The sequence below is a fragment of the Pangasianodon hypophthalmus genome, chromosome 26 (assembly GCF_027358585.1).
Source record: "Pangasianodon hypophthalmus isolate fPanHyp1 chromosome 26, fPanHyp1.pri, whole genome shotgun sequence".
NCBI lineage: Eukaryota > Metazoa > Chordata > Actinopteri > Siluriformes > Pangasiidae > Pangasianodon > Pangasianodon hypophthalmus.
The window spans coordinates 7,591,412-7,619,171 of NC_069735.1; the positions used below are offsets into that span (position 1 = coordinate 7,591,412).

Below are 27,760 nucleotides of genomic sequence, written 5' to 3' on the forward strand. Positions count from 1 at the left end.
AAGGTGATTATTATTATTATTATTATTATTATTATTTTAAATGTTTTATTCTGCTTATACCATGGCAATTAGCCAGCAATGGTACATTTCTATTGTAATAAAGAATGCAAACACATTGTGTTTTTTTTTTTTTTTTCCCTTTCTTCAAGTTATATTTAATATTGTAGATTGTCTTAGAGAGAAGTTACAACAGATATAAAAAACAAATTACTTAACTATGTGTCCTCTTTTTCGTGTGTCTTGAAGCCAATACAACAAACTATAGAGCTGAGATCATCCTCTGTCCTTAGACGCCCCAGTGGTGGCAGTTGCAGCTTTACTTTTGACTGTTACAAAGCACAGACATTGAGATCCCTTATCAAAATGGAAGACAACTACTTAAAGAAAGCTTCATCATAGAAAATCCTGGTCTATGAGGTGTTCCTGTAGAAACAATAACATAGCAGAACAAGTGCGTTAAGAGAAATCTGTGATTTGAGTCAGAGCTGCTATAAAAAAAAAAAAACCCTTCTGAGCAATCAGAATCAATAATTCACCGGTGCTGTGATATAATGAATAATAATGGAAGGAATCATAAAGAGTTCAAGCAACTTTCATAAGACGTAAAAAATAAGATTATTAAAGCAGTTAATTTAAACCATACTAGTCAGCAGTATTGTAGCTGTTTGGACTTCCTTTTTATTATTCTTTTTTCTCATTATTTTTCAGTCCCACCGGTACGGCACATTCATAGCTCCTTTGATGAGATTGTCTGTTTTATTTGCTCACAGAAAGAGGAGCAGGAGGCCCACACAAAAAGGGAGAGTGAGGAGAAGACCATCACGATCAACATCGACATCCCTGATGTGCTGAAGAAGAAGCTGGAGGATGACTGCTACTACATCAACAAGAGGAAAAAGGTCATTCTCAGCATATGTAAACACATTCGATCTTCAAATAATACTGTAACCACACAGAGGTTCGCAATTTTTTGGAAATAATCAGACGGTTTTTCTAAACAGAACAGCATTTCGTGTTACTGTTACTGTAGTGACAAGAGCATGAGCATAACAGGTAGTGAACATTTGCTGAGTGTGTTAACCGAGTGTCTCGTCACACCACTTATGTGTTTTATCAAGCTCTGAATGATATCGCTGGCCTAAGAGAGGTCATACTTTATGAGACTGTATTAGAACACCATTTATGATGGCTTTGCAGAATATTTACAGGGTGAGGGGAAATCGACATGGGTGTTATTGAAACACAGGCAAGGCTCGTGAGTCACATGTGAACATGTGAATCTTCTCATGTTTGTCTGTAGCTGGTGAAGCTGCCATGTCAGATGAACATAGTGAACATCCTCGAGTCGTACGTGAAACACTTCACCATAAACGCCGCCTTTTCTGCCAACGAGCGCTTTCGGCACCCTCAGAGCTCCACACAGTCCAACATGAGCCCACACTATGTACCCGCCTGAGAAAAAGTAAGTAAAACTAGTACTCTGGTTCAATTTAGCCCACAGACTGTTTACACTGAAGTGGATTTCTGAGCACAGGACAGTACGCTGTCTGTAGATGCACTAATCATTTACTTTAACGTTACTTTAACACCAGAAGATTGGACGCAGCCTTGACTTTTCTCATACAGTAGAGTGTTACTATAATAGTACAAATTATATGGAGTGTATATTAGGTATTAAATATGGTTGCCAAAAGACATTACACAATTGAAAACATGACAACGCATCAAAAAACACAACAGTAAAGCTAAAAGCACAACAACAAAGCAGAAAACATGACAGTAAAACTAAAAACACAAAGCAAAAATAAAAACATGAAAAAAACATTTAAAAAACAGTAAAGCTAAAACCATGACAACACATCAGTAAACACAGCAGTAAAGCTAAAAACACAAGAAAACAGAAAACATGGCAGTAAAATTAAAAACATAACACATCAATAAACACAATAGTAAAGCTAAAACATGACAAAGCATAAAAAAACCCACAATAGTACAGCTAAAAACATGACAATGCATCAGAAAACACAACAGCAAAGCAGAAAACATGACCGTAAAACTAAAAACGCAAAGCAAAAATAAACATGACAACAAATCAGAGAACACAGCAAAACTAAAAACACAAGAGTAAAGCTAAAAACATGAAAAAAAAACAGTAAAGTTAAAACAGAACAACACATCAATAAACACAACAGGAAAGATAAAAGCATGTCAGTAAAACCGAAACCATAAAGCAAAAATAAACGACAACAAATCAGAGAACACCACGGCAAAACTAAAAACACAATAGTAAAACTAAAAACATGGCAACATATCAACAAAATGCAACAGTTAAGCTAAAAACACAGCAACACAGCAGAAAACATGACAGTAAACCTAAAAACATGGTGACACATCAAAAAAACACAATAGTAAAGCTAAAAACATAACTACAGCGCATCAGAAAACACGACAGAGAATCTAAAAATAGAATTTAAAAACACAAGCAAATCAAAACACAACAGCAAAACTAAAACCACAACACCAAATTGTCTTGTCCATGCCGTGTCCAATCAGCAACGAGCATGTGATGTTCAGTGAGAACATACACTTCCCTTTTCGAGTTCTTAAAGAGTTCTTGATGTGTTTCCAGATTTGCTGTTGCGTTTCTGCTTTGTTTTAACGTTTTGCACGTGACTGCTGCTGTAATTATGTTCCCATTTAAACCGAGGCTTTTGCAGTGTTAAGAGGGGAAAGAAATCTCGCTACGTTCGTAACCGTTTCTCGTGCCTTTTCCACCCGCAGCGAGGAGCTCTGTAAGGAAATGGTGGACGGCTTGAGGATCACCTTCGACTTCACCTTACCCATGATCCTCCTGTATCCCAACGAGCAGGCCCAGTTCAAGAAGGTCAGCTCGTCCAAGTTCTTCCAGCCAATCGGAGACGGTGCAGGATGCTCTACTAGGTGATGTGGAAATCTGAAATAGTTTAGAGCAGTTGAGTAGAAGCTCAGCAGTTGACTTATATAAGCCTAATTAACTGTTTACTTAAATATAATACAAAATTCAGTACGAATAGTTACATTTGAGTCAAACTACAGTCTTAAAGTGCCGTCTTATTCTTAATACCTTTAGCCACAGAGATACATTAAACACTTAAAAATGAAGGATCTGAGCTTTCAGTAGTTGATGTGAAAGTGCTGAGCTCAGGTTCGTTCTCAGTATAGGTGTAAGCAAGACTTTTAATACACTGCATTCGTCTTGTCTCAGAAGTGGGAAGTCGGAACTCTGAGTTACGCCAGTTTCGACCTCAGTTTCGAGCTACAAAGCGCAAGGTATATTTCCTGTATGTTGATTGATCCAAATCAAATATTTGTGTATAAGGCGAAACTCATTAAAGGGAAGGGGTGTTACTTTGTTTACTGCTGATGCAGTGAGCAGCCATGTTGCTGAACTGAGAGTTGAGGAGACTGTCCCGAGTTTACGAGTAGGAATTCCGACTCAGAGCACAGAAATTCCAAGTTATGAGTTTTAATAGTTTTTCGGATGCAGCAGTAATTCCAGTCCTGCCCCATCCCCCAGTTATTTTTTGTTTGTACCCACCTGTAACTTTTCCTTACAAACTTACTCAATTCCCTTTCCCAAAATATAAAGGAAAAAAAACTCATTTAATTCACAGTCACTGTGACCATAGTGAAGCAGTCAACATGCATTTTCTTTGTCCTGCAACCTTCATATCTGACTGTTTACTCATCCTACACTCTTCTCCCACTTGACCATAATGCTGCTTTCAGCTAGAGGTCATAACTTGTAATTCCTGAACTTGGACCAGGAAAAACCAAAGACGACGCCTGTTCAAGTCGGAATTCCTACTCAGGAACTCGGGATTATCTCCTCACCTCCAAGTTCCTCTGAGTTCAGCAAGTGACGCCAAATCAACATGGCTGCTCACAGCGTCAGCAGTAAACAAAGCAGTGCTTTTACTTTAAATGGGTTATACGGTGTATACAAGTATTTGCTTTAGACCAATCAACATAGACATATTTGTTTTTTAAATCTATAGATGCTGTATGACTACAGTTTGTTGTTTTGAGGAGGAAAATCTACATCACAGTTAGCACACTCATCACAGGTAGCTGGCTAGATTGTCGCTAACAAAAGACACACATGGTTTCTTCCCACTTTGTAGCTTGAAAAAAAGAGAACAGTGATATAATTCCGAGCTCTGACTTTCCACTTCCGAGGCAAGTCGAATGCAGCATATAAGATACCTAATCTTGCAGCTTATTTGTTGGGTCTTGCAAAATCCCAGCTGCAATGCACAACTCTAGAATTGTGTCCCAAATGACATACTATACACTATGCACTTACACTATGTACTCTACCATCTAGTGTATGAATTTTGGAAGGGTAGTATCGTGTCAAATGGATCGCAAACTTTTTTGCTAGCCGGAAGAATAAGCTGTTTCCCAGCTGATGGCCTATGACGTCAAACGCATACGGAGAATTTTTAAAATGTTGAAAAATAAATCGCACAGTGTGGGCTAATTTAAAAGAATTCTGCTCACTTTTGTAAGATGTAAGTCTTGTCCACCGGAGTGTTGTCAGCCAGCTTGAAAATATTTTCCCATCCAGTGGCAGTGCCTGGTAGCCCCTCCCCTCGTCTGCTACGTATGCAAAGCTGCGATCGTCGAGTGCGTGAAGTGTCCAACATTGTTCACTGCGTTTTTTTTGGTTGAATAAGTGCACATCCGGGGACTTGAAGTGCACTTCTTATTGTAGGAATTCTCAGTGTGAGTACACTACTCACACTATTTATACTATAGAATGGTGTAGAATAGTGCATAAGTATGAGATTTGGGACACGTCTTAGTTCTCAATTTCTTTTCAGAAGTACATTCTAGAAATGCAGAAACCAGAAACCAGCTGAAAGGCCCTGTGACACTAAAAAGTCTTCAGAAGCTTTCAAAACGTTCATATTTAGTCATTTGAGTAAAGGAAACAAGTACATGTCGATTCAAATTCTATCCTAAATGGTGATTTACGGTCATGTTTTAGGTCTCTCGGTGAGCGCTCCCCAAGTCCAGGCCTGAACCCGTCCACTCCTCAGTCTACAGACGGCCACTCCGCTCACAACGAGACGTCCGTCTCGCCCGTTATCACAGCAACAACACCGAAACGCCGCCGCTGCACTAATCCCGATTCAGACAACACGCACTCTCTGAGACGCTCCACACGCAACACCTCCGGGGGAGAGAAGAGTGCCGAGGGAGGAGGAGGAGGCAGCAGTAACACCTCACCTCAACCCAAGCGCAGACTCGCTGAAGTCCCGACTCCACTGCCCAAGTTCTTCCTCAACCTGGAGAAGAGTGAGTGAGCCTTCATCTTTCCAAAGCCAGCTTCTTGTACACTCATTTAGGGATCTGGAAAAGTAGCGAAATCATACAAATCCTTCTGAAAAATCATTAAGGTCTAAATGTAGATTCAGTGCACTAAGGTATTAAATCTGGTGTCTTTAAATGTTTCCCTTTTTTCCTCGACTAGCGAAGCTTCTCTTCTGTCTATCACATTTTCTAATGACATTTAAACCATAGTGATATGGAATTCTGTTTTAAAGCTCTTCAAGTGACATCATAATAAATAACTTGTTTCATGGTCATTAAATGTAACCGTAGCCTGATTAAAAAGTACATGCATACTCCACTCAATAAAATTTGCTTAGCACTGACAAATTGTTGTGAATACTTCAAGATGTACTACAACTTTAGGCCCGGCCACCACATTATTGATTGTTTTCCTGTAACAGCATGCCCCATTGTGTGTTATTCATTATTTAAAATATAGTTAAAAAACCATAAAATAAAAAAACAATGCGGAAAGTATGAAAAGTAAAAAATCAATTTGGTAAAAATCTCTCAAATGTGTTGAATGTTTTCACTAGAAAAGTGCAAGAGCCCTGCGATGGAATGAAATTAAGGAGATTTTACATGTCAGAGATATTAGAATCCAGTGTGAACTCTATCCATGTGCTGTTATTATATTTTTATATATTAATAATTGCCTAACCTTTAATTAGAATACATTAGATGGTTTTATTATGATATTGTCTACAAGTATCACTCTGTACATTAATAAATAATTCCATGACAGCCATGATATATCCACTAGAAGGCGCTGTTGGTCTATTTCTTTAAATTGCCTGTTTGTAAGAAGACGTTGAGAAACCGTGCAGTAAAAATTAACACATTTTATGCCTGTCTTGATGTGTGAAGGCTTATTGTGTTTTTGATTTTTCTCCTCTTTTTTTTTACAGGAACACCAGTCCACAGTGGCTCGTCCTCTCCGCTACCCCTCACACCGAGTAAAGACGGGAGTGGTGTGTTCTCGGGGCTCGAGAGTCGCCGGAACAACGAACTGAACGAGGTGAGTTGGAAATCTAACTGCTGAGCTGAGCTGAAGCTCCTGTTTTGTGTGGAATTAAATTTGTGCCAAATGTATTGAACGTAACTTTTCAAGAAACGAACAAAAATATACAATGAGAGAGAAGAAAAACGCTCTGAAATTTAAAACAGTGAACTCAGTGGCAAAAATTTAACATGGTCTTCAAATAAACAGCATGCTTTGCATTCTTCATGGTTCATGAATGCGCTCCCAGAGTTTTCATTTACGCTTTCAAAGAGATTGTTTACACTCTGCAAGTTTACCTTTGCCATTCTGGCACAAACCCCTCGTGTGGGCGGGGCTTATCAGCGATTTACTCTCATTGCCTAGTGAGATTTGGATTGACAGCTCCCTGACCTGGAAGTAGAGACTTCAATGGCATGAATGTTGGAGAGCGTTCTGGATGCAGTTCTCTGTATATTTATAGTGTTTGTACTTTGTAATGGAAATTACTTACTTACTTCTTTACTTACTTAGTATATTAGTTTGTAATTAATATTTCAGTTTTGGGTAGTCAAATACAGCTATTTTCTAGATGCTCAGGAGCATCTCTACTTCCAGATTAGGGAGCTGTCGATCCCAGTCTCACCAGCCAATGAGAGTAAATCGCTGATAAGCCCCGCCCACACGAGAGGTTTGTGCCAGAATGGCGAGCGTAAACTTGCGGAGCGTAAAAACGAAAAGTTTGACTCTGGCAGCGCATTCATAAACCATGATTAGCAAAAAGGAAGTTTAGAAAACTGTTAACAAAGAATGCTGTTTATTTGAAGACCATGTTAAACTGAGTTTGCTTGTTTTTAATTCTTAATTTTAATTTTAATTGTTTTTAATTCTTCCCCATTGTATATTTTTGTTCGTTTCTTGAAAAGTTACGTTCAATACTTTTGGCACAAATTTAATTCCATTGTTTTGAGACACAAGCTTATGCTTGAAATTTCTTTCTTTTTTTTTTTTTTTGTGTGTGTGTGTGTGTGTGTGTGTGTGTGTGTGTGTGTGTGTGTGTGTGTGTGTGTGTTTTGTGTTTTCCAGCTTTTGAATGCGGCTTCATTCTTTGGGGTTGCCATAACACTAGTGCTTAATGTTTATTTCATCCTCATGATAAGTTTTTTTTTTTTTTTTTTTATTCCCGTTCTCTTTTAGTATTGTGAAACCGTATACCAACATTTATTCTATAGCAGGATATAATTCAAACACCGGATCCAAGGCTATTTGCGCAGAGAAATTGGTCTGTTTGGTCAAGTGTAAAAGTTATTTTCAAGCCTTAGAGCAATCTAAGAGCTGGCTTCGTGGGCAACCTAAAAAAAAAAAGTGATATGGGGTGAGTGAACCCCAGTGTAAACTGCAGTGTGTGTGAAAGTGAGCATTTCCACTGACTGGTTCACCTGGTCACATTACTTATAAAGTTGGGGGAAAAGCACGATGTGGTCTGCAGATGGGACAGAATGCCTAGATGTATGGAGTGAATTAACAGTCAAAAGAACTGTAAATGGATATCTGATCTCTCATTTTGTAACACATTATCTAAAAGCACATGTAACTTAAAACACTGTGCATTCAAGCCACGGTTCGTGAGGAATTTGTTTTTGGGGAAAAAAAAAAAATGCCTACAGTGATGAAACCCTTCCCCAAAGAGCTCAGAATTGATTCTGGGTACAGATCGATTGTGCTCTACACACACACCGAGCAACAGCTAAGCAGTTTTGAAAATGCTATTAGTTGGGAGTGCTACCAGAAATGCTAAGCAGTTTTTTTTTTTGTTTTTTTGTTTTTTTAAAGACTATTATATGCATTGTGCTGTTGCAGGATACATCTATGTCTAATTTTTAGCATCTTTTTTTCTAGATTAATTGCAAAATACATTTCTGGAAAACCTTGTAAGAGTAACACAGACATAAGGCATTGAGGATCTATATCTGTCTTTACAAATTTCATATTTTCTTTCCTATTTTGGTTGATTTAAACATTTCTTGAAAAGGTATTTAGTCTTTTCTGTAGGAAAGAGCAAGAGCCAACCGAATGTAATTAAGGAGGATTTGCACTTCAGAGACATAGACAGAATCTGCTGTGAACACTAGGCATCAGCTGATATTATGTTTTAACATTTCATTATGCAGTCACCTTCAAATGTCTCTCCTAATATTGAAGAATTCCAAGAAAATGGCGTCATGCATCCAGTAGATGGCACTAGTCCTCAATTTCTTGAAATTGCTTGCATGTAAGAAACTATTGCACTTGGAAACCATAGGGGAGTGTAAACTTTTGCACTCAAAAGTCAATCATCTCTAAAGGTATGGACATGGAGGGGAAAAAAAAAAAGTAAGAACACAGTGTGATCGTAGTGAGATGAATTGGAGAATGCGCTGAGAGTTTTTTGTAAAACGTAAGGCGATTCGTGGCGGTTGTGAGCAGAGCAAATGAAGAAGAGCTGAAACTGGACACCTGCCATGTGATCACTCCGACGTGCCAAGTGTATCATGCAGGCTGTGGAAACTCTGCAGAAAACATCTGCATTGAGTAGACGTTCCACGAAACGGTGCGTTCACATTCGTTTGTTTGTTTGGACTCTTAGAGCTGTGTTTACATACAGCATAATCTTGCAGTCCAGACGTCTAGCTTTCACTAAAGAGACTGGTTCGTCACTAAACATGGCCGAGAACCTCCTACTTTAACAGGAAGAGGCTATTTGACTGACAGTGTAAACGGCCACACAGCCCCACCCCCCACCCTCAAGCGCTGTCGTCAGACACGTGATGTCGTGGTTACTCACTATTCTCTTCTTCAAACGGCTTTTATAGACAGGATGTTGTGAATATTTTTCAATCCAAACTTGCCCTTGCTCTAAAAAGGCTGAGTCATAGTGTTCAAACGTACTCATTGTAAGCTGAAGCACGTAGATGCGCACACACACCTGTGTGCAGAGAATAAATCAGATTGCAGCCTTGAAGCTTCTGAAGCTCGTGGCCAGAAAAGTGTACTGTAAGTATCAGATGCTCTGTAATAATTAATTAATAATCACACTAAGAGCACAAATGGAATTAAAAAAAAAAAAGTTTATACACAGATAAATTTTGTCCAGAATACGCATTTTGTGCAATCCAGTGGAAATTTCTCAGATCTAGAGAGGTGGATAATCTGTTTAATAATCTGTTGAATATTCACGATGTATATGGCATTCACTATCTGAATAGTTTACATGTTTGTTTGCTTCAGGACACACACTGTTCATCGTGGCTGGTGCAAACCAAAAGTTCCGAATGTTACAGATTTTAAAAGGTTTAAAAATAATTTTGGGCTTGAGTAATGGATACTAAGAGCATGTAGCTAATATTTACATGCAAGAAAAAAATCTGCCATTATTTACCATGTATTTTATATGTAAGGAATAAAACATGACACAGCATGCTATTATAGGAAAATAACAGTCTAATGGGCCCTGACAGGGTATGTGTGTGTATGTATGTGTGTGTATGTGTGTGTATGTGTGTGTATACACACTACTGTGCAAAAGTCTTAGGCACCTGATTTTTTTTTTTTTCAGTACAAACTTTGTTATAGATTTTTATTTTATGACTTCTACATTATTGATTCAGTACAAAAACATTTTAGATTCCAAACATTAGTTTAAATGTTACAGAAAAATGTTTGTATGTCAGTAAAGACAGCACCATATTACATAAGAGACACTTTTCAGACAAAAAACATAATGAAGGCTGCTGGGTTTTGCTGCAAAAATAAGAAGCAAGTGTGACAGTCAAAGTCTCCAGAAGAACTGTGGCTGCTTCTGCAAGATGCTCAGTAACACTTACAGCTCATTTCCTTATAAAACTGCACACATTGTACCTGAGACTACTATTTTTTTTTTAAAGTGAAGGATCGTTACACCAAATATTGACTTTGTTTCATTTATTACTGTTTACTGCTCTTTATAGTATTTTTTTTTTTTATGTAGAAACATTTAATGTCATTATTTTTGAAGGCATCTTTACTCTACAGCATTTCTTTGCATGTGTCTAAGACTTTTGCACAGTACTGTATATATCACAGAAAATTTCATTAATTTTTTTTTTCATTAAATAATGTTTTGTCTATTTATAGTCATGTTTAATGGTGCAATCCAGGTTATTATTTACATTATAATTAATAAAAATTCATTCCCTTGCCAGGGAATGAGAAACCATAAACCTCTCCATCTTGCAGACTTTCTTGTGACTGAAAACTGACTGTTTGTCTGTCTGACTGTTACAGACACCAGAGACAGACACTTTCAGACATGCTCCTCACTGAAAACTTCACCACATCAACAATTACTCATTTAACAGTTGCAGTTTGCTATGATGAACTTCTGTTAAGTCAAAAGTGAGAAGCATGTGAATCCTGTCCGAATACACTGCTTCTCCCATTGTATGTTGTTTTATCTGGATTTTTTTTTTAATAACAGAGTGTTGTGTTTAGGGTACGTGCCAAACACTTCATTCCGACTTTGCAATCAGAATAAATTCATTCGGATTGATCTTTTGTGCAATGAGAGATTCAGAGATCTGTATTAATCTGTTCATTATCTGAGAGACTGAACGGCTTCCTGTTCCCACTGCAGGTGCTGAGTTGGCGTCTGACGCCTGATAACTACCCCCTGAGCGATCAGCCTCCACCTCCGTCCTACCTGTACGGCTCACAGCATCTCCTCCGCCTGTTCGGTGAGTATTAAAGTGCTTTCAAATCAGTCCAAATCAGACCACAAATGATACGTAAAGTTGGCTTGCTCTTTGGTTTGGTTTCACGCTGCACATGATTTTTAAAATAAATTATTTTATAATTATGTAAATAAATACCTAGTTTCATTTTTGTCCTTTGGCTCAATTTGCACCTCAGTTCAAAAGATCTAAACTCTGTATATATGAAATCACCCTTAGACGTTGCCGTCTGATATCTAAATGTAATAATAGTGTTTTTATTCCCAGAGGAGCAATAACTAGTCATAGTTCCTATCTGTTATCAGCACTATAGAAAATATATTATACCTGTATATATAATATATATATAATTAGCATCAGCTCATCCATCACCTCCAACTTTGCCTCTTCTGTGCACTTATGTGCTTAATGTACTTCACCTTGTGTCTGACATATCAGTAAGATAAGAGTCCGAGCCTTCATAAGTGGAGCACTAGGGATATACAGCATGCATTAGAAGTTTTAAAGTGCTAAAGCTAGCGTGTCCGGTGTTTCTATACACTCATGAATCGTACTTGAATTTCATAGTCGAGACAAGAACACGAAAATCATCTTCATTTGAAGTGAAGGATTAAGCTTAAATACTGTACACTTCGAATTAAGTGTAGCTCATATTAGAAAATGATTTTGTTGCCATTTTTGATATTTGCTCTGCAGTGAAGCTTCCAGAGATCCTTGGGAAGATGCATATGCCTGAGAAGAATCTAAGGGCCTTGGTGAAGCACTTGGAGCTTTTTCTCAGGTACTGCTCACTCCAGATCCGAAGGTTTGATTGTGGTCTCAAAACACAATACATTAAAATTCTGGATTTTGACCAGATGTCATCTGGTGCACTGCACTTCTCGTCAGGTAATATACGCATACATTACAGATACATTAATGATTTGAACTTAGCCATTATCATAACTTTTACTCCGCCCTTTTTTGATCAGCTTTAGCTGGTCATTGAAAACGCATTCAAAATATTGGCGCCTCTTCCAACAAGCTTTCACAGGAAGCCAGCGGTGCTTGTACTATTATGCATGGGTTTCTGGAATTTATAATTTTCAGAAGTAGTTTGCCTTCCCTTAACTCATATAGCTAGTGATAATCCAGATTGCATATCTGGCAAATTTCTTTAGCGAGCACAACGAGCGGATTGCCTTTACAGTGTCAGCCTTGACCTGATTACATTAAGCAGCATTTTGCTAGATAAGATTATCCATTTTTGCTCAACTTGCATAAAATCCTCTTCAGCAGGTTCAGCTACATGTCCTGCTTTATTGCTGGGAGTTGATAAGATCATGCTGGAGCAGTGGACACACATGAACTTCCTGTAGACACCTCAGTCAGACAGCAGCGATGCAACAATGCAGCTGAAATTCATTCATTTTCACTGAATTTAACTGATAGCTGGTGATTTTTCCATCACAGTAGGTGAAGCAGCTGTTAGCAGACAGGGCGAGTTACATGACAATGTCAAATGAATTTTAACTTGCAATGAGAAATGTGATTTGGTGACTACCAGTAGGAAATTGGGAGGACTGTTATCAGTACCACGTGTTCGCTTGTACTCATGATGCACATGTTGAAGTGTTTACCCAAAATATAACAGCTCTGGTTCTCATTCTGACCCTAGACACTGATTCACTGCACAGATGCATTTTATATGCAAGCCGTTCTTTCCAGAATTTGATTTGAATTGGGAAGACCTCCAATTTCCGATCAAATATGTAGTGGTAAATAAGTTCTAGTGCTAGCTTGTGTGGATATACACTATATTACCAAAAGTATTCGGTCACCTGCCTTGACTCACATATGAACTTAAGTGCCATCCCATTCCTAACCCATAGGGTTCAATATGATGTCGGTCCACCTTTTGCAGCTATTACAGCTTCAACTCTTCTGGGAAGGCTTTCCACAATTTTGAGGAGTGTGTTTATAGGAATTTTTGACCATTCTTCCAAAAGCGCATTGGTGAGGTCACACACTGATGTTGGTCGAGAAGGCCTGGCTCTCAGTCTCCGCTCTAATTCATCCCAAAGGTGTTCTATCGGGTTCAGGTCAGGACTCTGTGCAGGCCAGTCAAGTTCATCCACACCAGACTCTGTCATCCATGTCTTTATGGACCTTGCTTTGTGCTCTGGTGCACAGTCATGTTGGAAGAGGAAGGGGCCCGCTCCAAACTGTTCCCACAAGGTTGGGAGCATGGAATTGTCCAAAATGTTTTGGTATCCTGAAGCATTCAAAGTTCCTTTCACTGGAACTAAGGGGCCAAGCCCAACTCCTGAAAAACAACCCCACACCATAATTCCTCCTCCACCAAATTTCACACTCGGCACAATGCAGTCCGAAATGTACCGTTCTCCTGGCAACCTCCAAACCCAGACTCGTCCATCAGATTGCCAGATGGAAAAGCGTGATTCGTCACTCCAGAGAACGCGCCTCCACTGCTCTAGAGTCCAGTGGCGGCGTGCTTTACACCACTGCATCCGACGCTTTGCATTGCACTTGGTGATGTGTGGCTTGGATGCAGCTGCTCGGCCATGGAAACCCATTCCATGAAGCTCTCTGCGTACTGTACTTGGGCTAATCTGAAGGTCACATGAAGTTTGGAGCTCTGTAGCAATTGACTGTGAAGAAAGTCGACGACCTCTTTGCACTATGCGCTTCAGCATCCGCTGACCCCTCTCCGTCAGTTTACGTGGCCTACCACTTCGTGGCTGAGTTGCTGTTGTTCCCAAACTCTTCCATTTTGTTATGATAAAGCTGACAGTTGACTGTGGAATATTTAGGAGCGAGGAAATTTCACGACTGGATTTGTTGCACAGGTGGCATCCTATGACAGTTCCACGCTGGAATTCACTGAGCTCCTGAGAGCGGCCCATTCTTTCACAAATGTTTGTAAAAACAGTCTGCATGTGTAAGTGCTTGATTTTATACACCTGTGGCCAGGCCAAGTGATTAGGACACCTGATTCTGATCATTTGGATGGGTGACCGAATACTTTTGGTAATATAGTGTATCACACTAGTCCAGCGCTACCATTGAAACCATGGCAACTAGCAGCAAGCTAAAGATGGGAAAGCCCACATGCGACGGACGTAAAATAATTTCAGCAACTTTAGGCAAAAGATTCACTGCCAGGGTGAACGCAGCATAAATTTGAGCTATAGAATGGTGCGGAAACATTGCAAGCGTATACGGAACCGGAGCAGAAGTGTTGATTTGACAATCCTGCATTTCCTGGAGTGTTCAGAGCGATTATTGATCTGCTGAGACTCTTGGAAAACTAGTAACTCGAAGCTTTTCAATACAGTGGACAGAAGGGTGGAAAGCAGCTACACCGCCAATCAAAACAAGGCATTTTGTTCAAATTTCAAACAATGGGCTCGGTTTATATACTCATCATTAGCATAACTTAGAAAATCTTGATAAGTTTAAATGAATTGTGACATGGTTTTGACATTATTTTATTGGAAATCACCGGGATTCAAGCACATGTAGTACAATAAGTATTTAATACTAGCACTACTTATTAATCCTATAAATAAGACTCATCAGTTTATCGACCATGTGCACATGACTTTAACAAAGCTCGTATTTAGCATCCTGTTTAAGAGGTCCTGGGAATTAAATCCTTGTACAGCAGATGCTTGACATAATCCAAGACTAATAATAAATAAATTAAAAATGTTAAGCATTTATGAAAGCAGTTTCCAGTGTCAGCGCTTGCTAACAGTCTGACGTAAAGCTGTTTAAGTTTTCCACCTCAGGAAAGTCTTCAGGGCCTTTAATCCATTTAAATGTGTTTTTTTTTTGTTTGTTTGTTTTTTTGTCTTGTGAACTGCAAGAGAGAATAAAGAGATGCTGGTGAGGAGACAACTGTTTAAAGCTGTTCTAGCTTAAGTGATAACAGGAGCTAACTAGTTTCGTTTTGTTCCACATCATGACACATAATAATTAATGGATAAGAAGCACAGTATGTTGTTCTTTAATAAGTAAAAAATTGTAAGCATTGGCAAATTGCTGTGGTAGAAATTCAATAAAAATAATATGCACTTGAAACATGAAATTTTAATAAGTAAGGAATAAAACACAAGAAGACATGCTGCTATTGGAAAAATATTCCACTTCATAGTGGGAGTAACTCCACTTGCTTGATTTCTTACTTATCAAATCTAGCTGTTCAAATATTAGCTCGGGTAAGCTAAATAAAATGTCTGTGCAGGCTGGTTATTTGATATGTATTGTGAACCTGCCACTGTGAATGATTCTCAATACCTGTTATACATATTATATAAAACCAGTTATGGAATGGATTTATTACTGCACCACGCAGCACCGTGCGCAAAACTGTTCAATCCCAACACTACGGTACTTTAAAGAGCACAAAAACAGACTGATGGATTTCACTTGCAACATACAGACTTCGTACCGACATAACAATCAAAATCAGAATCTCTTTATTTCATCAAGTATGTTACACATATCAGGAATTTGTCGTGGTGTGTAGATATGATGTGTATGACACGCAACATCCTAAACAGACCAGACAAGTCTGGAATATTAACAACATTAAAGAAAGAAGACATTTAACTAAGGGAAATTTGAAATAAAAATAGAAGAATGGAGATGATATTGTTTATAATGAGATAAATAATAATTATTAATAATATTAGATATAAAAAAGCAATGGTGAAAGTAACCAAAGATGAAGACGTGAAAATATATACATGTAATATATACACGTAAGAAGCTGAACAGAGCGGTCAGACTGAAAAAAAGTTTAATGTCGTTTTTTTTCCTGTGTTAATGTGAACGTGGCATACAAGACATGACTACGAGAGCTGTTCTCTCTCTCCCCATCTCTCTGTCTCTGTCTCTCTCTCTCTCTCTCTCTCTCTCTCACACACACTCACTCATTCATACAGAACTTTGAATTATGGCGGCAGTAGCAAAAGCAAATCAAAAGCAGAAACACTGGTAATTTCTCTCTCTCTCTCTCTCTCAAAAAAAAAAATTAAAAGCATGGTACGATGCAGTGTGAGCGACATGGAGATTCCTTGCTGCACACTGATGCTGATGTACGAACATTAAAAACAAAATCTGCCAAAAGCTCCTGCTTGCTGAGTGAATACTAAATGGTTAATGTTATAGCGTCATAATACATTTCATGGAAGGGGCTTTATTAATATTATTATTATTATTTATTTTATTTTTTTTATTATTATTAATATGATGATGTAGTACAATACGTGTAGCAATTTCATAGCTTAATGAAGTGGGTTAAGTTTAATTTTGTCTTGTTAAAATTCATGTTGATTAAAGTCTAATAAAAATTTAATGTTAATAAAGGTTTAGTACAGTTAAGTTAGATGTAGAGAGAAAGATCCATTTAAATCTTAAAATGTTAATGTTATAAATTCCTTTATTTGTAATTTAAATAATTTTTAAAAAAATTATTGTAACAGAGATTAATCATTTGATTAGCCCTAAAGAAGAAAGTCAGTAGAATAACAAGATGTTAAAAGTCTTTCCTCCCAGTTTTACTTTATATTATTAAAAAAAAAGCACTAAACAAAAATGCCAATTTTTTTTTTCATCCATTCTCATTTACAAACCGTATATGAGAATGATCATATATGACCATATATCACAGTATCACAGAATCGCTTAGTAAGTTGGTGTGTACGTCTCTGTACGTATGTTGAACTGTCTGATTTGTGTCTCGTCTGTTTTATCGATTCGGAAGTAGCGAAGGAGAGCTGCTGCTATTTTCTTGTTAAGGTGAAATGATCAGGTGGTACAATGTGAGGTGTTATGTGGAGCCAGCATACATTTCCTGTCTGGAGAACTGTGTGTGTGTGTGTGTGTGTGTGTGTGTGTGTGTGTGTGTGTCTCTAAGTGTGTTAGAATTCACATTAAAAGTTAGAGAGATATCAGTGGGCATTACACAAGCCTCTGAACTAATCTCTAAATCCGGTGCAGCGATCTTTAGCTGGCCTCAAATCCACAGGATTTATTATTCTCTGCTCTAATTAAAAGCGCTGCAGCGTCACCTCCCGCCAGCCCTCAGCGCTGTGGAGCACAGTGTGGGAATGTCAGTAGAGGAGAGCTTTTTTTTTCTCACTTTAATCACTAATCCTGATTTTTGTATTCTAACAAGAGTTTTTTATCTGCATTTTTTTCACCCAACAGAAATAGAAGCACCGCATCTTCTATTTTTCCTGCTTATTTATGTAGTTATGTTGCTTTCCCCCATCACTGTTCTAATACGTTTGTCTTGTAATGAAAAACCATGAATTAGGTCATTGTTTAAAACCGTGCCGTAACAGTGGGAAGCTGTGCATGATGGGATGCGGTTAAATAGATCTCAGCAAGAGTGATTGAAGTTAAGCCCATCTGTTGTGTGTGAGGCTGATAGAGTGTGTGTGTGTGTGTGTGTGTGTGTGTGTGAGAAACTGTGCAAATTGTTTTGTATATCAGTTAGGACTGTTGAATTTCCATAAATGCAATTAAACTGTAATTGCTGATGTAGTGTCTTAGTATTGTAATATTTTTGAATATTAATGAGCCCATAAATTTATGCTGCAAACACAAACAGAGTGAAAATATCAGTAGTGTTATATTGTGGGTTAAAACCAGGGACCGTTTTCAATCTGTCGTTTATATGATACACATGTAACAAGGTGCCAGTGTCGTAAGTTTAACATAACTATTAGTGTTTCCATTTAGTTTAATTTATTTTCCCCAGTAATGCTAGTCAATGATATTTAACTACTCAGGATTAGGGGTGAGTGATATGACAAAAAATATCATATCGTGATGTTTCAGGACATTTCTATCATACATGATGTGTCATGTTATATAGGCTTCCTAATAAACTGCCAGCAAAATAATGTGCTTTTAAAAATAACCCTAAAAAGAATTAGTTTGACACTTTTTTTAATGTGTATAAAATTAATTGAACACTGAAAGACAAAAAAAATAGTAAAAATCTGTAAAAAATTGTAAAATGTTTTGCAGATTGAAAACATCTTGGAATTTGTAATTGGTTGCATTCAAAATAAATTTTCTGGAGAATTTATAAATGAATTTATTCATTTTTAGCATTTGCTGAACATGTAGTACATTATGTTTTACAATATTTAATATTATTAGCAATATTTAATTTATTTACAGTTCTATACAGACAAAATGTGCATTGTTTATGATTCAGAAATAAAGTCATAATTTGTCGTATATTATCATAATTTTTCTTCATTTAATTTTTGTTCAGTTGTTTTGTTCATTTAAATTTTGTTCTGAGAATATCGAATCGTGAGACCAGTATCGTGAATCGAGTCGAATCGTGACTGGTGTGTATTGTTAAGGCTGATTTATACTTGCTATGTGTACATGTATACAAGATGGCCGCCGCTTGTCTCCTGTGACCATTTGGCGTGTTGCTTTGCACGTCCTTAAAAGTGAACGTGACACATCCGTGGTGCAATTCCAACATATATAGTGGATGGCACCATGTGATACTGCGTCCCCAACTGACTAACCAAAGTAACGTTGTGTCTTAAATCACATACTTGTGTATTTTAGTATCAGAATACACCGCTGTAAGTTACCACTCGAAATACACCAAAAGCAGTCTGGTTTTTTGCCCCTCAGTAATAACGGCAGATGAGCCAATTAACATATGAATCTGGAATGATTGACAATTGCTCCAATATTAACTGATCAGCTGGAAGCCCTGCCTCCTTCCCCCATCTCACATTAGTAATCTTTTGCCCATGTGCTCTAGTCTCAACTTGATTTTCACACTTGAAAGTTGCACAGACGCAGCACACACACATTCCATCAAGGTAAAGAGGGAGACTTAATGACCCCAAACACACACTCCGAGCAGCACTGAAACGTTTGCAGAAATTATAACGGCCATCTCCAGATGTGCACGCTAATGAAAACCTGTGGTCTGAATTAAGATGACGTCCACATGCACAGACTGTAAAGAGCTTGAAATGTTCTGCGTGGAGGAGCATTTCTATGAACAAGGTAGATTCCTGTACCTTTTTAGTTATTGCATCCAGGTGATGCGTCAACAAATATTGAAAAATGAAACTTGTTTTAAAATAGTTAAAATAAGACTATTGTCCCTATTCTGTTTTGGCTCAAAATATTATTATGTGAATGCGTTACTTTTATTAACGGAGTTTCCTGTATGCTCACTGCTTCAGGTGTAAAGTAATAGAATAGTAAGATTGTAGAACCTAGTGCACTATGGGCAGTTAAACAGCATTTAGGAGTTTGTCTTTGTTAACTGTTTTCATTTAATGTAATGTTCAGGGCAAATACTTTGACTTCAGTTTTTATATAAAATTACAGAACTCCTGAACCATGTTTTGGGGGAAAAAGTTGGATGCTGTCATTTGGACTTTTTTCACTATTTCATATTAACTCGTTATCGACTTGTTTCAACGTATTATCTTTGTGTTTTTTCTTAGATAGTAGAGTGTTAAATATTATCAATAAGACTCATTTATTGAATATTAGTCTATTTCGTTTGCTTTTTCTTCAGATAGATTTGGCTCAGCTAATGGTACCAAGGACACTTCAGATTACACAGAGATTTTTGCCCACAGACTTTGTTGAAATATGTTGATTAATTGAGAATTTTATGTTCCGGCCATGTCTGAAGCTTTGACAGGTTTTTCAGGATCCGTGGCGGTTTCTGCTTCTCATGTACAGTCCAGTTAATTAAGCTCTGAAGTGTCTCCACTCTCTCATTGAGAAGAAGGCCAGTGCAGAGCACAAAGAGACGCACTGCAGTGTCTGTCAGATAATTGATAATTATCATAATGTGAGCTGCTGTGATTTCCTTCTAATCTTTTGAAAGAAAGGATCTGTTAGGACAGCTGGTGTTGGTGACCAAACACTTCTAACGTAGGGGTGGGTGGTGCAGCCAGACTTTTATATCAGGATATTATACAGCTGAATGCAAAGGTTTGTAAGTTGTTGTACATATAAATATTAGGGGGATAGCGTAATGCCAATACCTGGGTCTGTTTAGTGCCTGTATCTGTTTAGTATGCTGCTGCGAAGGATGGCCCCAAACCACATGGACAGCCTAAAGATCAGTCAGTTTACTGTAGATGATCCCACATAAAAACCATAAGGATGGTTAAGAATGTTCTTTGTTGGATAGCCTTAGAACTGCAATTGCTAAGAACAGTTTGCACTCAGGTCTCCTTCATTGAACAGCTGGATACAATAGACTTTAAGTTATAACTATAATGATAATGATGCTCATACTCATAAGTTGCTCAAAAGCTCATATGTTCCTGTTATAGTTATAGTGCATATATATATATATATATATATATATATATATATATATATATATATATATATATATATATATATATATATATATATATAAAATGTATGTGTGTGTGTGTGTGTGTGTGTGTGTATATACAGTATATACATATACACACAGTATACAGTTGTATATATGTTTTGTTTTCGGTTTATCATCACCACTACTGTGTGTGTAGCTGTCCCGTGAGTTTTGGGTAATCATATGCGTCCTCCTATTGGTAGATTTTAGTTGAGTGTCATAGCAGCGGCCACACTGAGATTTTAAGCAAAATTTACTGACTCTGCTAGAAGTTTGTTGTTGGCTGTCTTTGGTCGCAGTGGCACTACATAGGCCACTGGTGAGCATGTCATTTTATACCTTCTAACATCACCAATCTCAACTCATGCCCAAAGATTATCCTTCACGATGTGCGATTGTGACTGTGACAGCAAAATTCTGATTCATTCCAAATGAAGTATTCGTATTTGGTTACATCCCTATCACACACTAGTGGTATCACCCAAAGAATTTTAACCAACTGTGATTTTCCATCCATCCATTTTCCATACCGCTTATCCTACACAGGGTTGCCTATTCCAGGGGACTCGGGACACAAGGCAGGGGACATCCTGGACATGGTGCTAGCCCATCGCAGGGCACAATCGCACACACATTCCTACACTATGGACAGTTTGGAAACACCAGTCAGCCTACATCGCATGTCTTTGGACTGGCGGAGGAAACCGGAGTACCCGGAGAAAACCCCCAAAGCACGGGGAGAACATACAAACTCCGTGCACACAAACAGAGCAGACAACAGATGTACAAAAAAAAATTCCTTATAGTGAACAGTGCAGAGGTGCTGCAGCACAGACCAGTTTGGCAACAGTGCAAAACAGCTACTGTTCTGCATATCCTATTAAAAGGTCCATATAAATCACTCAGATCTAATTATTTCCTAGCATCATTTAGTATGTTGAGTGAATTTGAGAGCCTCTCTTATTTTATTGTGTGGTAGCTGAATGCGATGCCAGATGTCTGCTTGAGCGATCCTCACTGCCATGATGGGACATGTGGTCAAAATGGCTGCAGAGTGTAGCAGAGTTTGGGGTGTTAGGGCTTGAAATCTTCATGGTATGATAACTTAGTCCAAAAATATCACAATACTAACTGACCATATAAAAACACTATCTGTGGTGAATATTAAAGGAAATTTTTACAAAATCTTTGTACAAAAATGTCTTTGCGCATTATCCTTGTGTATATTACAAAAAAAATAAATCTAGTGCCCTAGTACCCCAAAAACATGAGTTTTGTTTTTAAATTTTTTTATTATTATTATTTTGAAGTTCTATGGGTGTCAAAAGAAAGGCTTCAGTTCTCTGAAGCTCCTTAACTTCGCTTTAGTGTGGGTTATTACTGACATTTTTAGAATTTGTTCACTAACAGATGTTTTTTTTCTCTCTCTCTCTCTGGTAGGTTTTTAGCTGAGTTTCATGAAGATTTCTTTCCAGAGTCTGCGTACGTGTCTGCCACCGAAGCACATTACTGTATGAAGCAGCCGAGGCCCGTCTGCTGAGACTGAATGGTCACTCCTCTTCTGTCCTTCATGACTTCCTAGATCTTTTAACCTTTTGACTCAAGTCTGGAGCTTGCTTTGTCCAATTTCCTCTCTCTAAGGGACCTCGTTATATGTCTCTTTTCCTTTTTTTTTTTATCGTTCTTTTGGACATGGAGACTCCAGAAAGGCTGTCTTCATCCTGCATTTCAGCTTGCTTCTCTGGATAGATGGAAGTCCCTACCTGTTTTCCTTTTGCTCAAACGAAATGCTTTTTGACTTTACCTTCTCCAGATCTCTGCACTGCAGTCGCTGTTCAAGCTTCTAGCTTTTCCTTCTCTCTTTGCAACTAAAGCAAAAAGAACAACTTTATTTGGACTTGTGTGAACTATTGGAATTGGTCAGTTTGTGGCTTTGTTTCTCCCTACAAGCTGGGATTGTATTAATGAACACAAAAGCAAGCGTTATTTTCCTTTTTATTACTCACTCTCTATGTTATAGCAGTTCCTAGCGTAGAATTTCCCAAAGTCACCGTTTACCAGGAGATTTATGGTTTATGCTTTTTATTTAACAATGTAAACAATGTATTTGCTAATATCTTGTGTTTTTGGATGGTATACTTATACATTGATAACCAACAACACACACACATGGTTGTCTAGTTAAATAAAATTGGTCTGCATGATACTATTACATTGGCAACAGCAGCAACCTAATGAATTTATCAATAAAAATAAATACAGTTAAACACATGTTTACAGTTAAGATTTTTAGCCTAGGTTACCTCAAAATGTTAGGTCTAGTTAACATCCGATCTCCTGCGTCTATGAACCAGCGAGAAAGAGCTCAGGCGCCTCAGTGGCTGGCTTTAGGGCATTCTACGCTATACTTTGAAGGAATATGATCTTACCTTGCAGAAGGTACTGAACTAGGCACATGTACTCCATGTATGCAGTTTGTTTAAAAAAAAAAAAACCTAAGCACAAAATCTAATCTTTGGTCTGCATTCTTTCTGAAGTCCTTACCTTATATTTATGAAGCCTCTCAGAGTAAGAGCACTGATCGAGGATCAGCTCCTTTACGTTGTTTGATCATGGATGAAAAATGTAAATGATCCTGGAGCCTTTATAAATATGACTTGATATGGTCTTGTGAGTTCTGTTATTCTGAAAGAGCAAATCCACATGCCAGTTAAGTTCCTCTTTGTTAATATAAATCCATGACTTGAAGTGAACGTCATTTTTTTATGTTGTATATTTCACAATTTGTCCAATGTACATATTTTTTTGCATTCTGTTGTACATTTCTTGCCACTTTGTATAATAAACAACTGCAGAATAGACATGGTTCTGTTTGCTTTTTTCTTGAGATGAACTGTAGTGAAATGATGATCTAATGAAGTCTCGTTAGATATTGTTGCTATAAAATTGAGATGAAGTTCTACATATGTAGACCAGACCATTTAAAGAGACTGTTTAAGAAGCCTCGTTGTGGATTAAGACCTTGTTGTGGTGAAGTGTGTACTTTGGTGAACCTCAGGTAGCTTAATGCACACAATTGGATCTGAGGAGAGAGGTCAGATAAAGAGAGATCCTAATGACCCCAATGAAAGGTAAGTACCTGGATTATAGGGTTATTGGGACACACCTATGGTAGGCCAAGGTGGTAGTGACCACAGGTCATAACCTGAAGATCCAGGCACGTAACCCAGTCGGACTCAGCCTGAAATGATGATGTGGAGCCATCCTGTGGGCTCAATCTGTGAGATGAAGGGTGGGGCTCAGGTGCAATGCCCGGCATGTGGTGGATAGTCCTCCCCTTGTTCGTACTAGTAAGTGACAAAGCAACAAGTCTATCTGTGACAGGGAGCTGCCATTTCTGAGCGAATTTCAAGTGACCATTGAATTGGTATTTTCTCAATTCAGGTATAACAAGGTAAAGCAACAAATCCAAACAACTGGCTCAAGCGATTCCTCGGACCAATTCTATGCCGCATTGGATGTTAATATGACATTCATTCAGTTCCCTGCTCACAACTTTAGTTCCTGTGTGCAATTAGTTCCCATTTCCTCTGTAATGCTCAAAAATGGAAGAAAAGCCTATAACATGGTTTCATCTTATCCTGTCACATACCGTCTCTCATTAAATGTGTATCGAGATGTTATGAGGAGAAATAAAGCTAGCAGAGATCATTGGTGCCGCTGGTGAGTTTCTATTACAGTTAAATTGCTTTGCTAATCCGAATCCAAAGAAACTAGTGTGAAGCCTAGCACACAAAATGTAAATTAAGCAATGAATTTTTGTAGTTTGACATTGATTCAGTTCTCCACTCCTTAGTTCCCATTTACTGTTTAATGCACAAAAATGGAATTAAAAACCTATAATGACATAATGAGGAAAAATAAAGCTAGCAGAGATCATTGGCTCTGGTGAGTGTACATAGCTATTTACAGTAAGATTGCTTATCCAATCTGCTAAAGAAGCTAGTATGAAGCCTAGCATGCAAAAATCGTTGAACTAAAATGAACTGATCTGAGATTTGACCAGTTCAGATTAACCCACATCTTCTGTTTATGACTTAGCAATGGATGTCCTGATTATCCAAGTCATTTCTTTTGACTCAATAACATATAATTATTCAAAGAAAATGTATAAAATACTCAATTTTCCATCATTATTTTCAAATTAAAACAAGATTTAAGGAAATAGGAAACCCATATGCTGGAGAATTCTCAAGTCATTTACCAAGGACATGCAAAAATGACCAAATTAATTAAAAATGAAGAAAATGAGTTCTTTCATTTTTGAAAAATAATTTTTTTTGTATGGTTCCAGGCAAAAATGAAGGTAATCCTGGTTTAAACCTATCCAACAAGATGTGCCTGAAGTTCACTAATTTAGCTACTCTCATGTCTCCCAGCAGCACCAGGGGCTAAATTGGGATTTAGACACAGAGTCCTCCTTTTGTGGACATCAATGTGGGAACAGAACAATTCAGTTTGTGTTATTTTATGTACAGTAGTTCTCAGGACTGATATCATGAAACTGTGATTAAAACAAGTTTCTGTTCTAAAGTCTTAATAGCCCTTATTCATCAACGATGTTAACAGTCTGACCTGATCGTGAAAAGAGTGTACGCTAATTCCACCATCCGTTTCCTTCTTCATCTGTTTCATCTTTGGCGTATCTGTAAGAACATTTACAACATCTGGCAGATGCCCTTATTAAAAGCGACCTACAGACGTGCTTTGTAGTCTCTATCAAAAACGTATTCCCATGCTAATACAGATAGGTCAGTGTCTAAGCATAGCTTTAAACTAAGCAGTTAGTACAATGTGTTGATACAGCAATAAAAACGGTAAATAATAAGACCTTGAATAAACTTAAGTCTGGTTGGAAATTTGAGTGTAGTATTTTTAGGAACCTGAAAAAATGCATGATTTGCAGTTAAATAATCAAAATAGCAAGTATAGCAAGTTGAATAGTTTATACAGTACTGTGCAAAAGTCTTAGGCACATGCAAAGTAAAGCTGTAGAGTAAAGATGCCTTCAAAAATAATGACATTAAATGTTTCTACATTAAAAAAAAATACTATAAAGAGCAGTAAACAGTAATAAATGAAACAAAGTCAATATTTGGTGTAACGATCCTTCGCTTTAAAAAAAATAGTAGTCTCAGGTACAATTTGTGCAGTTTTATAAGGAAATATCCTCTTGATATCAATTCCTCGGTAAGTGTTACTGAGCATCTTGCAGAAGCAGCCACAGTTCTTCTGGAGACTTTGACTGTCACACTTGCTTCTTATTTTTGCAGCAAAACCCAGCAGCCTTCATTATGTTTTTTTGTCTGAAAATTGGTCTCTTATGGAATATGAAATCTGTGTTGGAAAATTAATGTTTGGAAATCTAAAATGTTTTTGTACTGTAATGTAGAAGTCATATCTATATGACATTATACAAATGACCTTATTACCTATATATATATATATGTGTGTGTGTATATATATAGGTAATAAGGTTATTTGTACATTTCATTTGTAAATGTGAATTAAAATGCATAGATATAGATCTTTGTCAGCTCTCTAGTTCTTCAATTAAGTTATGTTGTATGACAGTTTCATGAATTTTGCACATTCATTTATTTGTACATCATTCCTCATGCTCCATTCTACTTGTTATGGTATTATTATTATTATTATTATTATTATTATTCCATGTTGTCATTTTCATTTCCATCATACTACATTGCCAAAGCTCACCTCTCCTCGCTGTTCATATAAACTAAAGCTGGAGAAGCTCAGCTCTCTTGAGTCCTCGCTAATTTAAGCCTTGCCCAACATAGTCGCATGTATTGTTCTTGTTAAACAATGACAGAACTGTAACCCCTGACGTGGATATGTTCAACACGTCTCTGATCGATGATGTAAGCTAAAATAAATTCCAAATTACCATTTCCCATCACTCTGCACCAAGATGGCCCTCAGTCCCGTAATGGTTGCTCTCAGTTCATACAGAACGTCTCTCTCCATTATAATAAGCCAAATGGACAGGGTGGTAAGTGCTAATTCAATCGGAATGCCATCACAGGGGCAAAACGAAGCACTTACAAAGGAAATTGGAGCTGCTCTTCTCAGCCCTGTGGTATCAGATAGCGGAGAAATTTCAGACCGGCCGCACGTCTGGGGCTACGCTAAACCGATTTCCCCCACCCAATCCTCTTGATATCAATTCCTCTTGATTCAATTTAAAATTAGAAGGTCTGCAAATGCATCTGGAGCTCTTCTGTCGGTTCGTCCACTATCATTCTCTCTTCATTCCTTTCTCGTTGCGTCGACTTGTTCTATGCATGAGCTGAAATCTTGGATTTGTGGGCTTCAAAGATGGAGTCGAGGGCCACTTCTGAGACGTCTCTAACCGCAGCAGATGTAGGATGGGTAGAGGAACCTGTACAGATGCCGATGTGAGTGTTTACCATTCGCCTTTTTTTTTTATTAAAGGTGGACTACAAACAATAAAATCTGTAAATAATGTCCAAAAAAATAATATCCAGCAATATTACAGTTTTCATTGACTTGTTTATCTCCAGCTCTCCAGCTAAAACAATGGCAAATGAATTTCAAGGCTTTATGTTGACTTTGTGTTCTCATGGAGTGTTGCTCTACAGGACAGTCGTAATCAGTGTCTGCTCGATGACTTCTATTTACATTCTTCACCGAATCATTGCTGTGTAAATCGAGCCAACTTTAAAATAGATCACGTTGAAAGCAGGACTACCCAAAACCAAGACCATTAGCGATACTTCGCTTCCTTACCATAGCTATTGTTATGATGTTAAGTGTGTTTGGCTTTGTTTTTATAACTGTAACTTAGTGAAGAGGTAGCCACTGATAAACTGCAGCATTGTGAATGTTCAGATCAGCTTGAAGAGTCATCATCTTCTTAACCCGAATATGTTCGCTGTTTTGGTGAAGAAAATGATGAAACATGCAGTGATCATCCTGGGCTGTATTTGGAATGCCAAGTGCTTCTTTTGAATACTAATAACCAACTGAACCAAAGGCGTTTGCATAACCTCTCTTATTGTGTGCTTCAGGGCTCATATGATGCAAAAATCTATATCACTTTTAAATGAAGAAAACCATCCGAATCTATATATAGAACTTGCTGATTTCCTGCATATGTGTGTGCAATAGCTGGAAGCGAGAAAGTTCAGACTAAATCACTGT

General features: G+C 37.7%; 2 protein-coding genes across 2 annotated transcripts in view; both read left to right on the top strand.

Moving 5' to 3' along the window:
* Window positions 1–23,376, top strand: part of LOC113537371 (male-specific lethal 3 homolog) — a 28,827-nt gene extending 5,451 nt beyond the window's left edge. Inside the window, 9 exon segments of the mRNA XM_026931810.3 lie at window positions 771–899; window positions 1,301–1,447; window positions 1,449–1,462; window positions 2,782–2,940; window positions 5,033–5,343; window positions 6,288–6,397; window positions 11,010–11,109; window positions 11,803–11,887; window positions 21,956–23,376. Coding sequence (XP_026787611.3) covers window positions 771–899; window positions 1,301–1,447; window positions 1,449–1,462; window positions 2,782–2,940; window positions 5,033–5,343; window positions 6,288–6,397; window positions 11,010–11,109; window positions 11,803–11,887; window positions 21,956–22,055 — 1,155 coding nt within the window. The 3' untranslated portion in view covers window positions 22,056–23,376.
* A 3,477-nt stretch (window positions 23,377–26,853) lies between these two features.
* LOC113537233 (FERM and PDZ domain-containing protein 4-like) overlaps window positions 26,854–27,760 on the top strand; it is a 74,129-nt gene continuing 73,222 nt past the window's right edge. The window contains exon 1 of the mRNA XM_053230168.1: window positions 26,854–26,994. Coding sequence (XP_053086143.1) covers window positions 26,915–26,994 — 80 coding nt within the window. The 5' untranslated portion in view covers window positions 26,854–26,914. The remainder of the gene's footprint in view (window positions 26,995–27,760) is intronic.